Source organism: Cavia porcellus, unplaced genomic scaffold, assembly GCF_034190915.1.
Source record: "Cavia porcellus strain 051 isolate PalLab524CR breed Dunkin Hartley unplaced genomic scaffold, mCavPor4.1 scaffold_18, whole genome shotgun sequence".
Classification (NCBI taxonomy): domain Eukaryota; kingdom Metazoa; phylum Chordata; class Mammalia; order Rodentia; family Caviidae; genus Cavia; species Cavia porcellus.
The window spans coordinates 57,364,827-57,379,740 of NW_026947501.1; the positions used below are offsets into that span (position 1 = coordinate 57,364,827).

The window sequence follows — 14,914 nt, forward strand, 5'->3', positions numbered from 1 at the left end:
TCAGCTGCAATTCAGCTTAGCACCAACCCTGAGACTTTGTTCTCAGGGGCTTTTATACATTTACATTCCTCAGTAACCACAGCAACTACATTATTTCATTATGGAATTTTACAAGCATATCGTAAGATTGTCACAAGATCTTTTCCACACATCAGGTCCGTTGGTCAGAATATGGCCAATGATCAGCTTGATCTACAGTTTGCTATAACTGTTCCTCCTTTGTGGGTTTTATAGTTAACTGGGAGGATGGTTTTAGGGGAAGGTCCCATATAAAGTTTAACTACAAGCTTAAAAAGGAGTCTAAGAAATGAAATGGAGTTATTTTTGTCTTATCATTCCAAGATAAGCATAAACTTGAGGAATCAGTGTACTACATTAGCATTACATAAATTTCTAAAAGAATCCTACGCATACACAGGAAATAAGATAAAACACAAAAGAGAAGCATCAGAAAGAACAAATCTCACTAGAAAAGTACCTAACAAAACTAGAAAAGCACACGATTGATTTGGCAAACCATCAAAACTCTTAAATACAGGAGAAATAAATAAGCATAGATCATTTAAAACATTGTGAACAAAAATAAGATAGAACTGGTACAGTTTTCAATAATAACCCTGCATATAAATGGTTTCTATTAAAGACAGATTTATTGGACTCTTTTTTAAAGACCCAACAATTCACTACCTACCAAAAAACTCACCTGTTCAGCAAAGACAAATACAGATTAAAAGTGAAAAAACAGAAACTGATATTCTAAGCAAACAAAATCTGAAAGCAAACAGGAATAGCTTTATTGACAAAATCAGGCGAGACAAAGAAGGTCATTACATAATGATAAAATGAAGCTAGTGATAAAATGAAGCACATTAAGAAGATAGTTTAAAACACTCAAAAACTACCAGACAAAGAGGGAACAATGGGAGACACAAGCCCCAGTACAATAACACTCAGCTCACACTCGCAGATTATCTAGACAAAAAGAGAAAGAGAAAAAAAAAAAAAAAAAAAAGCAGGCAAGCAAGCACAAAGAAATGTCAGAGTTAAACCATAGATAAATGGACTCAACAGGTAACAACAGTATTCCTTCCAACAGCTTCAATACAGTCTTTCCATTAGCACATAGAACAGTTTCTAAAACAGACCTTATATTAGCATACAAATCAATTCTTAACAATTTTTTTTAAAAACGACTTCTGCAACTTTTTTAGAACATAGTGAAGTAAAACTAGAAATCAACAGCAAGAGTAATTAGAGAAAGTATGTAAACAAATGGAGATAGAACAATACAATTTGGGTTTTGTTCTTGTTATGTTTTGGGGGTTTTTTGTTTATTTGTTTGCTTGCTTGCTTGCTTTGTTTTTTGGCAATACTGGGGATTGAACCAGGGCCTGGTCCATCCTGGGCATGTGCGCTCTCACTGAGCTATGGTCCCATACACTAGTGAACAACCCAGGACTCATTGAAGAAAGTAAATGGGAAACTGAAAACTCCCTAGAACCAAATGAAAATGGAAACAGGAAAAGCTATCCTAAAAGCGAAGTTTATAACTATGAATGCCTACATTAAAAAGGAAAAGCAAGGGCCGGGGATTTAACTCAGCGGCTTAAGCACCTGCCTGGCAAGTGCGAGGTCCCGAGTTCAATCCCCAGTACCAAAAAAAAGAAAAAAAGAAAAGTATGCTCAAAAAAATAACATAAGGTTGCATCTCAAGCTTTTACAAAAACAAATACAAATAATGATAACAGTAATTGGAGGTTACACATGGAGTTGAAAATACAGCTATTTCTAGAAATTTACGTGTACAGGAAACTATATGAAGTATTACATGTTTTCTGTGGAAAACTCAGGTATCCCAAGAGAAAAACAGAACAACCAAGAAAGATCTCAACATACACTTTGCCAATAGACAATCAAATGTCAAATGATTATATATAGTCAATATTAATTACAATTAAATTTAAAACCAGCAAATATTGTTACATTCTGATCAGAAAGGTTAACAACAATCTAACATTTAAAAAAACAACAACAGCAACAAAAATAACAACAGAATAAGAATCATACAAATGTCAAGTGACTGGAATTGTCAAACTACTATTGGCTGAGTCTAATTTGGTAGTCACTTTGGAAGGTGTTTTAGTAGGCCACATTTAATTAAATGCCGTGAACCATCAATTCTACTCCTATGTAGACAGAATGCACCAAAACAATCTAAAAGAATACTAATACAATAGTAGCATTTGAAACAGAAAAATTGTAGTTATCACTAGGAAAAATGGAGGGAATACTACATGATAAAAAGCATGAAGGAATATTCTGGGCCATCACTGATGTTTCCATTCTTGATGTAGCCAGTAGTTAGTTACATGGTATTCCTTTTGTGAAAATTCATTCACTTACAAAATTTTGATGTTTTTCTGAATAAAATTAATTAAATAAAAAATGGTAGAAAAGAGCAGAAAACTGATATGTTATGTATACCTATTCCCCACAATGAATGAATCATTATGCATTGCAAATATGTACTAATGAAATTTTAAAAAGCAGAAAAGATGATAAAAGGGCAGTAGGGGGGCTGGGTATTTAGCTCAGCTGCGGTTAAAAAGGAAACACACACTCTCAAACAGGTAAAATAAAGACATTAAGAATTTATTAGCTAATCGTCAGTAATAGTTTAGAAAAATGTAATAAAATTTACATGAACATACCACGCCATACCTATGTTATATGTTATAACCACCACTGTACATGAAGTCTATCAATGACCAAAATGTCATTATACAGTACCTGGTTGTATGCTACAAAACTATTGTAATCAATGCAGACTTCACAATGAGATGAATATATACAAGTGTGGAACTAAAAATGGAACCCTTGAAAAAGAACCACGTTTCAGATACATAAGTAACAGAGACTGCAGAAAAAAAGATACATATTCCAATGAAAGCTGCTGGATAATCTGGTATCTGTCAAAAAATGCTATTGTACCCTTTCTCATATCCTAACAAATCACTTTCAGAGGTAAAATATCTAAACATAAAGGCAAATTATATAACATTCTAAGTTATTATAGGAAATTCTTTTTAAAGTCACACAACACAATATTAAAATTATAATATTCATAAATTAGACATGAAATAAAAATTCTACTCATCAAAAATGAAATCGGTAATGAGTTGAAAAACTAATTTCCTCAACATATGACCAAACACCTTTAATAAAAATGGAAGACAGACACTTGAGGAGAAGTAAGAAACTTGCACAGCCACTTCATAATAGGAGGTATGTGTTCAATAACCATTAACAAAGCTCAGTCTCATCAGAAATTAGAGAAATGTATAAGAAAATCATGTAAGACAGGCAAAAACCAATATTGATCAAAATATGAAACAATTAAACTCTTATGATCTATTATAAATTGTTACCCACCTTGAGAAACTGGCTGCTGCAGTGACATGCTACTCCTCTAACCCAGACACACACTTACAGAACCTCTGCACATGTATACCATAGTAACACATGAGGATAGAGCAGCACTGGTCCAAAGTACTGAAACTCAGAGACTAGAAGTAAGAGGAGGCACACTCAAGAACAGACAAATAATGTTTGACGCACTTTCTTTTATGTCCAACCAACAGGAGAAAATGCCAAGTAACTTTTATATAGATGCCATATACATGAAGTATTTTACATTTATACATTTTACAAAGGAAATATGTAAAACGTATGAAAAAACTTAGAGAATCATGAAGATTAGACTATACACATCATATGTATAGATAAAACTCATTATTAGAAAGATGAGCATTCCTCCCTCCCAAAATTAATCTATATAGTCCTATCAAAATTTCAACATGTTTCAAAGAAAGGAAGCAAAAACCAAAAATTCCTCTTTTTTTTTTCTTTTCCTTGCAGTACTGGGGATCGAACTCATGACCTCGTGCTTGCCAGGCAGGCACTTATGCCACTGAGCTAAATCCCCAGCCCTAAAAAAAACCAAAAATTCTTAAGTGCAACTGATAGGTTAAATATCTACAAAATTAGCAAAAAAAAAATCTGAATTTTAAAAGCAATAGGGGCAGCTATCATTGCTGCCCCATGTGTAAGTTTATTTCAACAATAAAAATCAAGAGATCACAATATAAACACCATCTGTAGATTAATTCATACAGATGTAGGAAGTATTTGCATTGTTAAAAGCAACAGAAAGGCCCAGTATATATCCAGCCATATCAGAATGACTCCAAATGTGAATGCATTAAACACAATGAAAAGGCAGATGTTGGGTCTGAGATGCATAGCTCAGTGGCAGAATATGTGCCCACAAAGTACAAGTCCCTCGGTTCAGACCCCAGGACCACTGACCCCTGAAAAGCAATTATTAAAAAAGGGATAATATTGGAAATGTAGGGGAATAGGAGGACTTGTCCATCTATAGACACACTGAATAAACATCTCATACATCATGTCCCTGAGTGTCACAGATGAAGCAATAGACTTCTACATACCAGGCAACTGAAAAAAACAAGCACATCAAATGAGTAGGGAAAACAAAAGCACACTTAGGCATGAATCCGGCCTGAAACAATGTACTATTTAATTGGGAAAGAATCCACAACACTCAACATTACCCTGAAGGACACATGTAGCACCCTAATTATAAAGTTCCCTGTGGTTTGTATCTCACCTCACCAAATGCAGAGGGAGCATGACCACAAGCCATACAGAAGTCTTAAGACCAAAGAACAAGTGGTTATTTTCTATGTTCAGACAAGTACTTCTACATGCTTCACATCCTGTGTTAGGGCAGAGAAGGGGTTAAAACTCAACAGATCAATTTCTACCTAGAAAGGATTTTCCAGCACACTGTATAAATTGGTTGTTGACAGCTGAGCTTCTATTGAGTCCTCCTCAGACAATTAGCAAACTAAAAACTTTCCCTTGAGGGTGAGCTCAGTACTTCCCAATTCTGCTCCCGCAGCCCATCCCAAGGACAACTTGCCACATATCACTTCGCCGTAGGAAGAGTCTGTCCATGCACTGAGTGGAACAACTTTAACATCTTTCATGTGAGGGATTGCATCCTAAACTTGCAAGCTCTGGAAGCACAGGGGACTCGATGTGTGTAAATCTCCCTGCATCACAAGTAAGTGGTTTTTAATGGGTGTGCAACCTCTTTCATGAGCTGCAAGCCCTAGCAGTAAATGAAGAGAAGGGATTAAAAAGCACAGATCCCCATTTATTCCCAAAAGAGGATAACAGTTTACCCTTCCTTGGCTCAATGATCTGGATTCTAACTAATTTGTATGATGGATACAATACAGCAAATAGCAGACCTCCTGCAGCCTGAGTAGAGCTGTTACAATGGTCATTATCAAAAAACTGAAAAATACCAGGTATTCCAAAAAATATGGTGTGAATTTAAAGTTAGTAATGTAAAGATTGTTCAAAAAATTAAAACTAGGGGCTGGGGATTTAGCTCAGGCCTAAGTGCCAGCCTGTCAAGTGCAAGGTCATGAGCTCATCCCCAGTACCAAAAACAAACAAAAAAAAAAAAAACTAAAACTAGAACTACCACAGGATCCAGTAAGCCTAAACAAAGGGAGGTAGCCAAATGAATTGAAATCTGAATGTTGAAGAGCTGAATACACTTTCAGTTCACTTAACAGTAGTGAAGATATGAAAACAGCTAAAGAGCCGGGTTTTTTTTTTAAACAAGAGGGTGTACCACATTCCTCCTAGTTTCAGGGCATCCCGCAGTTCTCCAGAGGCTCCACCCATACCTCAGGATATCTGGCTGGAGAGGTCTAGGGACTGATATGACTTTTGGACACGCCCCAAAAGACCAGGGACACAGCAGTGTAGGCAGTTCTGAAATCCAGATTCAGGGAAAGATGGAAGGGTAGGCAGTGGGCAGGATACCCATAAAGTCGCCAAGAGGGACACTTAACCAAAACACACTGGACAAAAGGAGAGACACAGACACAAATTTTTTACAAGGGGTAGTGATCCCCTTCTACTTTTCGCTTGTCTGGAATGTTCACAGAAAATAAATGTCTTAAAAAGCACCTGCCAATACTTGGAGAACAAAATAAAAATATACTGTGTTTTGAAATGTAGCATAGAGGCCGGGGATTTAGCTCACCGGCATAAGTGCATGGTCCTGAGTTGGACCCCTGGTACAAAAAAAGAAAAGAAATGTAGCATGGGAAACAAGTAATTGATAATGCTGAGGAAAGTGGAAATTGGCCTTTAAGAATTTGGTCAGGGAGCTGGAATTTTTGCTCAGACCTAGAAAGAGCTATAGGAACAGAGTTCTGGGTTTGAAACCTTGTTTCCCACACATTTAGAAAGCGCCAGTGAAAACGCGTATCCTTTGGGGACGAAGGAAGAACTGTAAACCCTAAGCACCACGGCTCTTTTAACGCAGGAACCCCATCCGGAGTAGGGATTCTCCCAAGGATTTTCACGATCCGCACCACGCGACTTAGGAAGGGACGCGGAACAGGGCGACCTCCAGCGAAGGCAGAAGTCACCGCGCAGTGAGAGGACAAGGGGCATGGATGTCGCCCGCAGCCAAGGACGCCAAAACTGAGTTGTCCAGAGAAATCACTGCGCAGGGAGGGGACAAGGCCACAGGTGTTCGCAGCCGAGTACAAGAAGGCCGAACTGTCCAGAGCAGAATGGGATTTGCAGACTCGAGGAGGCCCGGTCCCGCAGACAGTTTCCGCGGTTCCAAGCAGCCGCCCTCCCCGTCCCGGGTTTCTGAATCGCAAGCTCACCATTCCGGAGTCGCCGGCGTCCTCCCTGTGACTCTCCTACCCCTGCAAATAACAGGACGACAAAGGCTGCTGCAGGCACACCTGGGACGCTCAGAACACAGGAGCGGAACAGAAAGAGCGAGGACACCGATCCCAAGATTGGCGGGCTCCACACAAAGACGCGCGAGACTGTAAAAGCCCGCCCCATCCGCTCTGGCTGTGTGCCTGATTGGGCAGGCCTCACCTCTGATTGGTCAGTCTTCAGGCCCCACCCCCTCGTCCTGAGGAAAAGTAGGCGACACCAACCCCCTCGGTGGATTGAATCCAGGATGACAGGTTTGGAGGCCCAGGTTTTTATTTTTCTTCTGGTGCTGAAGATTGAATCCGGAGCCCCTGGCTGCCCTAGTTGTAAGGCAGAACTTCCTGCAAGTGAGGGAATCTAGTTCACCAATGGGATTTTGCATTTAACTTTGCATATAAGATGTAAATTTATGGATAATATATTTGAGCATTGTTGACTATATTAATAAATTTTTGACTGTTGATTATGGTAAGATATAATGACAATTATTTTTAAATTCAGTGAACTTTTCTGTCTCTGATCTGTTGAAGAGGCAGCCTGAACTTTTAAATGACAGGCAACCCCCTAAGGCAGTGGTGTCCAGTAAAAATAAAATGTAAAACATAGTTGTAACTTTAAAGTCACATTTAAAATATTAAAAACAGGTGAAATTTTTGTAGTAACTTAGTGAAATACACCCAAAATATTATTATATGGATCAATATAAAATTATTAACTATATATAGTGTATAGAGTCTGCCAAAAAATAGGTACACACTTCAGCAGTTTGCCATACTGATAAATGTCTAGAAGCTGATGGACACCACTTTAAGCACCTATTTTAATTGTAGAGGTCAAAGGTAACTTGTATTAATCTTATGATGGCTCAATAAATTTAGTATTAATATATGTATGCAAGTTTTTCTTCTGAATTGTGTACACATTTTTTTAGGCAGCCTCTGTATATCCTATTTTAAGCCTCTAGCACATCTCACACTTTCCATCTTGAAGAGCTATGTCTCCCCTGATCTCTGCAAGGTCAAGGGCCTGAGCCCCTCCCTTTTATGCCAAGGGAGAGGATTACCCATTTCCTATCAATATACATATCTGCTCAGGTCTAAGAAGGGGCAGAGACAAGGCCCTGGGAGACAGCAGGGGAATACCACTGCCTCCCATCTGTTGCTGGGTACAAATGGCTAAGAAAGTAAGATGAGCCCAGGAGGAGGAAGCCTTGAGATCTGTCTACAGCCTTGACTTCCAGAGTTTACAAACTTCTTATTTTGTCATTCGGCCTTGAGCCAAACTATCATGTCATGAATGTCTTATTTTCCTTCCCTCTACATATATTTCTGTCTAAACTCAGCACCATCTAACAAGACACCCAAATTTAAATTAAGGAAAAAGAAAATCTGTACCTATATGCCACTTAGTATTTGGCAGATAATATGCAATCTATATGTCCTTGAATCCTGGCACCTTGGACAAACTAGTACTACTGTATTACTGGCTAATAATCCCTCCCAAAATTTATTGCCTTATGAATAAGCTGATCAGCAATTTCGGCTGGACTCAGTTGGGCTCCTTGTTTAACTGATGGTTAACAAGGTGGCTCAGTTTCAGAGGGTGCACTGGCTATAAACAGGGCACTTTATTTTATCCTCCCTTGATGTGTGTGATCCCACACACTGGTGGGATAATACAGGCTTGTACTCATAGACACAGCAGAGTTCTGAAAGAATGAAGATACATATTCAAGTTCTAGCTCAGATACCAAACTAATATGTTTCATAGAACTTTGTATGGGCTATAGCAAATAAGGCCAGCCCACAAGTTGGTCTGGGAAACAGATTCTGCATCTCAATGGTAACAGCAATAAAACATATTGCCAAGGTCATAAAGTGACAAACAGGATAAATTTGGGATGAAAGGCTGCTCACTTCTTTTGCCTTCATCCAAACAGAGGATGCTGCTATTGGATGTCAAATTTTGCCAGCAAACACAGAGAGTGACCAGGAATATGTTCACCATTCTACCTTCATGGGCTGCCAGGTATTTTTATTTCCCTTTTTTTTCTTGTCTGCAACACAACAGTGGCTAACTGAAACTTATAGCTACAACAAGGTTAGGACTGCAGTGGCAAGGCAAAGGTAGTGAGTGGAAGAGCACTACCCCTTGTACTCTGCTCCCAGTGGCATCTGATTTAAGAACCGTTAACTGCAACCTGACAACAAGTGGAAAGTCAGCACTCCTTTTATCCTACTCCCAACAGCACAAAACAGGAGAGAGCAGAGACAGTGAATTGGCTAACAACACTTCCCCTACCTGCTCCCAGCAGCATGAGAGAAAAGAGACACAGAGGAGTAGAACAGAGAAGGCTGTACAAGGACCAGGAAGGACTGGCTGTACACAGGACTGGGAGCAGCCTTGGTCTTTCTCTGTCAGAGAATGCCAAAACAACTGAGAGAGTGACACAAACCCAAACAGAGTAAGGAGACATGGGTGGGCAGCCAAGGGATATCCAGAAAGCTGCTGGGTGAAGGCTGGCCCCAGTCTTCACATCCAGAGATCAAGATCAGCCTTAGACACAGCACTAACCCTACTTGGCAGGGTTACAGAATACAGATTTGGGGTTGACTTGGACACTACCACAAAACTGAAGGGATCAGAGGAATTTCATGTGGGGTTTTTTGGTGGTGTTTTATGTTTTTACTTGTATTTGTTATGTTCAGCTTTTTTCTCTCTCCTCAACTGACTTTCTTGGTTTTTTTTGATATATTCATGTGATTGAACATTGTCTCTAACTTTTCTGGTTTTCTTCAATATTTATTTGCTTTCTCCTTCATTTTTTCTCTCCTGTCCTCTTCTTCAGATTCCCAAGCTTGGCTTGAATGACTGTCTTTTGTCCTTTAGCCTTGCTCCTACTATATTCTTTTCCTCTCTCACTGTTTAATTTCCTTCCACAGGGTAAAATTACTCTACAGGAAAACTCACAGTATAAAAGTTCCTGGTTTATATTGGATTTTGTTAAATAACTATAGATCTCGCTCATAAGGTTAAAGGTACCAAATTAATAGCATAATTTATCAATTACTAGCTTGTTCTTGATGCTACTGTGTTTTTTATTGCTGATTACTTTAACCAGGGTGTCATACCTATTGTAATCAGTTGTTCTCCCTTGTATGACAGCACTCAGATTGTCTGGGATCATAGTCACCACCATAGTCCAGTATCAAAAAGGACTGGGTGTGGATCCAAATAGAAATTTCTCATCCTCAGTAAATTAGGAAGGTGAGATCTTGAGACAAAAACAAAGGCCAAGAGCCACCTACACCTAAAAGACATCTCTGAGGAATAGACATTTCCTATGGAAGCCTCAGTAGTAGTCATAAGCTATCTACCATGAGCGATTTATAAGCATCAACATAGAACACAAATTAAAATAAAAAGAAGAAAATGATAAGACATAGAGGCAAAATGTAACTCCAGACCTCCAGTCCACCCAGGACAAGACCAAGAGAAAACAAGATAAAGGAAATTAGAAGCCACCCATCTGAATTATCTGAAATAATAGTACTAGAAAAAGAGAAGAGATGAATGAGGCTATAGAGGAAATCAGATCAGAAATAGTCTCTCAGATTAAAAAAAAATGACGGGGGGCTGGGGATTTAGCTCAGCGGCATAAGCACCTGCCTTGCAAGCAGGCAGTCGTGAGTTCGATCCCTGGTACCGATAAAAAAGGAAAAGACAAAAAAAAAAAAAAATGACGATCAAAATGAAGGACTTGCTCAGTGATTCTAGAGAAGACACTGATAAAAAAGATAGAGTTTAGAAAAATAGTGGGTACTATTAATGCTCAACACAGGAAAAAATGGAATCCATGAAACAAATACATGCTGATATCCAGGAGATTAAAATTTCCATTGAAACTATATGCAGCCAGGTTAATCAAGGTGAGGATATAATAATAGATCTAGAAGACAGATTGTGGTCCGTGATCATGAAAATAAATATTTCATGAAAATAAATAAAAATAGCAAGGGACCATGAAAAATTAATCCAACCATTAAACAAAATGATTCAAAGAAGAACAACATAATATGGATTGGAGTCAATGAAAAAGCAGGAGACAGCACAAATATAAAAACTGTTCACAGAAGCAATGTCAGAAAACTTCTCAAGCATGGAAAAATAATTCAATATATCCATAAGCAAGGCATATAGGACTCCAATTAGTCATGCCCAAAATAAATCTATATCAAGGCATATAATAATAAAGATTCCTGAAACTCATCACAAGAACAGAATATTAAAAGCTATTGAAGAAAAGAAACAAATCACCTACAAAGGAAAACACATCAGAATCACAGCCGACTTCTCAACACAAACTCTTAAGGAGAGCTTGGAGTGAAGTATAAATCAAAATAAATTGGACACATGTAAATATCTCATTGTCTCACTGATCTGAAAAACTGAAAGTGTAAATAAGGACCAAAGTACATAACAGACATTGTGAAATAGGAAGGAATTGTTCAAATGAGAAGGGAAATTAGGGAGGGGGAGGGAAGAAGGAAGAGAAAAGACACTTCACAGATGACGAAGTTGAAATGGCAAATAACTATATGAAAAATGTTCAACATTGCTAGTTGTTATAGTCTGTGTATAGATGTTCTCCCAAAGCCTCATGCAGTAATAGGGGGTGGGCTTTCTTGGACGTGCTTGAATCTAGAGTCTGTGCCTGAGTCACGGTCCAATGCTGAGATTAATGAGTGCTACACATTCTCTAAGGCAGGTAGCCTGCATACATTTTAAGGGACAGAAAGAGGCTTGTCTGCTTGCTCTCCCTTGTTGTTTCAGCTCTTTTCAATAGTCATGAATTGTTGCCCTTCTACCATTTGCCACTCTTCCTTGGAGCCAGCTGATTATGGATTGATACCTCTTTAGACTTTGAGCTAAATGAACCTTTCTGCTTTTAACTTTGCATGTTGTGTGTTTTGTCCCTGCAATGAGAAAAGTAACACATTGATCATTCATGAGATACAAATTAAAACAATGTTGAGGTTCCAGAAAGAATGGCTATTATCAAGAAATCAATCAATAAAAAATACTGAATGGGCTGTAGGGGAAAGAGAACCCTTTCCACTGTTAATAGGAGTGAAGACTGCTGCAACCACTGTGAAATCAGTGTGGAGATTCCTTAAAAACTAGAACCAAGGTTCCATCTGACCCAGATATTCCTTTTCTTGGAATCTGCCTAAAAGAATTAAAAACATCCTACCATAGTTATATCTGTATAATCATATTTATAGCAGCACAGTTTGTAATAGCTAAATCTTGGGAACGACTCAAATTCACATCAACTGATGAATGGATAAAGATTTTTTAAAACAATGTAGTACTACTCAGCCATAAAGAAGGATAAACTTGAAACATTTCTAGGTAAATGGATGTACCTTGAGACTATATTCATCAGTGAAATAAACACACATGTGTAAATATCACCTTGTTTCTCTAGTGGGAGAAACTGAAAATTTAAATAAAGATCAAAATGTATACTGTACATTATGGTTTGTGTCTGGATATGCCTCCAAAGCCCCATGCAGTCATGGGGGAGAGTACTTTTCAGAGGCAGCTGAATCTAGAGTTTGGAATTTAAATTAATTAAATTGTCTAATACTGGGATTATGGATATGAATGCTACACTCACACTAGTGTGAGTATACTGCATATAAGGCACAGAAAGAGTCTTCTCCCACACTCATCTCTTTTTGCTCTTATTGTTTTGGCTATTTTTCTCCACCATGAACTGTTGCCCTTCTGCCACATCACCCTGCCTTAAGGCCAGCTGATTATGGACTGAAGCCTCTATAAACTTTGATCTGAATAAACCTTTCTTTCCTTAACTTTGGATGTCAGGTATTTTATCTCAGCAACAAGGAAAAAGAACCTAACACAGAATATGGTGCCAGAGAAATAGAATCCTTACTGAGACTGTACCTGACCATGTGGTTCAAGAACCTTTCAGAAAGGCTTGTGGGAAGAGTTTGGAAATGTTCTGAGATGTCACCTGAAAGAGTAGCACTGGAATGCCTTAGGCTTCTCTGTATGAGAGATTCTGATCAGTGCTCAGAGACCAGAAAGCTGATAGAAATCTTTCCAGTAAAAACCAGGTTCAGGAGTTTTCTGCTGGAAAGAAGGACTACAGTGGCTATTGGACTCCAGACTGTGTTATGGCTTGACCAAAAGTTTGTCTGCATTTTGCTCATGTCCAGAGACTGAGATTAAGGGAAGCACTTATTGACTTACTCTATCCTAACGTAGATCCCTGATCTCCCAAATGAGTGTACAGCAGAGACTTAAATAAAATGAGACAAGTGGCATGATTTTAGGGCTCCAGGAGGCTCAAAATCCTTGAGGTGAGCTCAAGACTCTAAGGGCTAAGACTTCTCTGGAACACCCAATTTTATTAGGTCCAACAACAAAGGGCGGAGAAACTGAGGAAAGCACAGGAAATGAGCAGGACCTTGGGATCATTTCAAAGACTTCTCCAAGTAGTAAATGATGCCAACTGAGGAGACCCATCTTTTCTACAGGATGACATTTATGGTAGGAGTGCAATTACAGGAGTGAAATTCCTTCAGGTGCAGTCTCTATTTACTTAGTATTGGAGCCAAGGTATCTTCAGCTGTGGCCTTATATTGCTCTTTAAAGATCTCTGGCACTCTGGCCTTACAGGCCACTACAGGCCTCAGCCAGGATCAGTGATTCATAGAGGTTCACTTACTATGAATCAGCTCCCGTTGCCAGGCAAGGGGCCGAAGCCTTGGACAGACTCACAGATAAACACAGAAAGCCAACTATTTAATTTTAAATCCTGCTCAGAGCCACTGGGTAGTGGTCTCCCAACATGACTAATTAATCTGGCAAAAGAAATTTCAAGGGAGTTGAATATTGAGGTTGTAACATGGCTGCTGGTTGGGGCTTTTAGCCAGATCTATGTTGAGAATCAAGAGCAAGGAGTCCAGCAGGATGAATCTGGCCAGAAAAAAAGCTCCAGGAAAGCTGTGGAATGCAAAAATAGAGCACTGGACATCTCAATTGCTGCAAAGGATAGGGACAATAGAAAAGATGGCCTGAAGACATTACAGGAAGCAGCATATCTCTACCCTTTACAGCCTCCAAATAACAAAACTGAAAGACTTTGCTTTGAGGAGAAAGCCACAGAACACCATATTCCAGAATGGTGGCAGCCAAATTACGTTACAGAATGGCAGTAGAGGACACATCAAGTTCCAAAATGTTGGCAGCAGCTGCACCAGATTCCAGAAGGTTGGCAGCAATAGAGAGTTTGTTCCTCAAAATCAAGTCACTCAATTCCTCTAAGAGAGAAGAAAGCGCGGCTACTGCTCCAGTTAGCAGCAGACCTTAGCATCAACCACATGGCACTTGTTTTAGGCTCATACACAATGCAAAAGTTGTGGTGTTAGATAGGCTTCCACTGAGATTTTAGAGTGTCTGGGAGGCCAGGCAGTGTGTGAAACTGTGAATGTCAACTCAAACGTGCAGTGGAGAAATCGTGGGAACTATAACCATTACAAGTGCCATAGGGAAAGAGTCACACAAGCCATTTGGAGTTCACAACTATTCACAGGTTGCCTTGGATGCTGCATGTAGAACTACAGGACTTAATGTTTACTCTCCTGGATCTTGGACTTACTTTGTAAGTCCCACTCCTTTGTATTCCTGTTTGTAAACTGTGAAATGGAAATGTCTAATTTCTGTCATTGAATGCTGGAAGTGTTTAAGTTTCTTTTCATTTGTACAGGGGATTCATAACTAAGAGTTTGCCTTGAATCTTAGAGACGGCTTGGGAATTGAACTTTTCAGCAATGCTGAAACTGTTAGGACTTTGGCAACTCTTGGAGATGTACTAAATGTCTTTTGTATAAAGGGATGTGCATGAATCTTTTGAGGGTGGGGTGGAATGTTAGCAATGAGATTAAAGTGACTAACACTACATATTATGAAATAGGAAGAATATGCTCAATTGAGGAGAACAGGGAGGAGTTAGGGGGTGAGGAAGAAAGGAAAA

The 14,914-nt window shown here is 39.0% G+C and overlaps 1 protein-coding gene across 4 annotated transcripts in view; it reads right to left on the minus strand.

Annotated features, from left to right (window-relative positions):
• LOC134470270 (zinc finger protein 420-like) overlaps positions 1-14,914 on the minus strand; it is a 50,609-nt gene that overhangs the window by 20,470 nt on the left and 15,225 nt on the right. For 2 of the 4 annotated variants that reach the window (XM_063230026.1, XM_013147361.3), the window contains exon 1: positions 6,786-6,939. The exons of 1 other annotated variant lie outside the window; for it this stretch is intronic. In XM_063230026.1, the coding sequence (XP_063086096.1) occupies positions 6,786-6,788 (3 nt within the window). In that variant the 5' untranslated portion in view covers positions 6,789-6,939. Of the gene's footprint in view, positions 1-6,785; positions 10,577-14,914 lie in introns of those variants that run through there. One more of the 4 variants, XM_063230025.1, reaches the window with a different exon arrangement.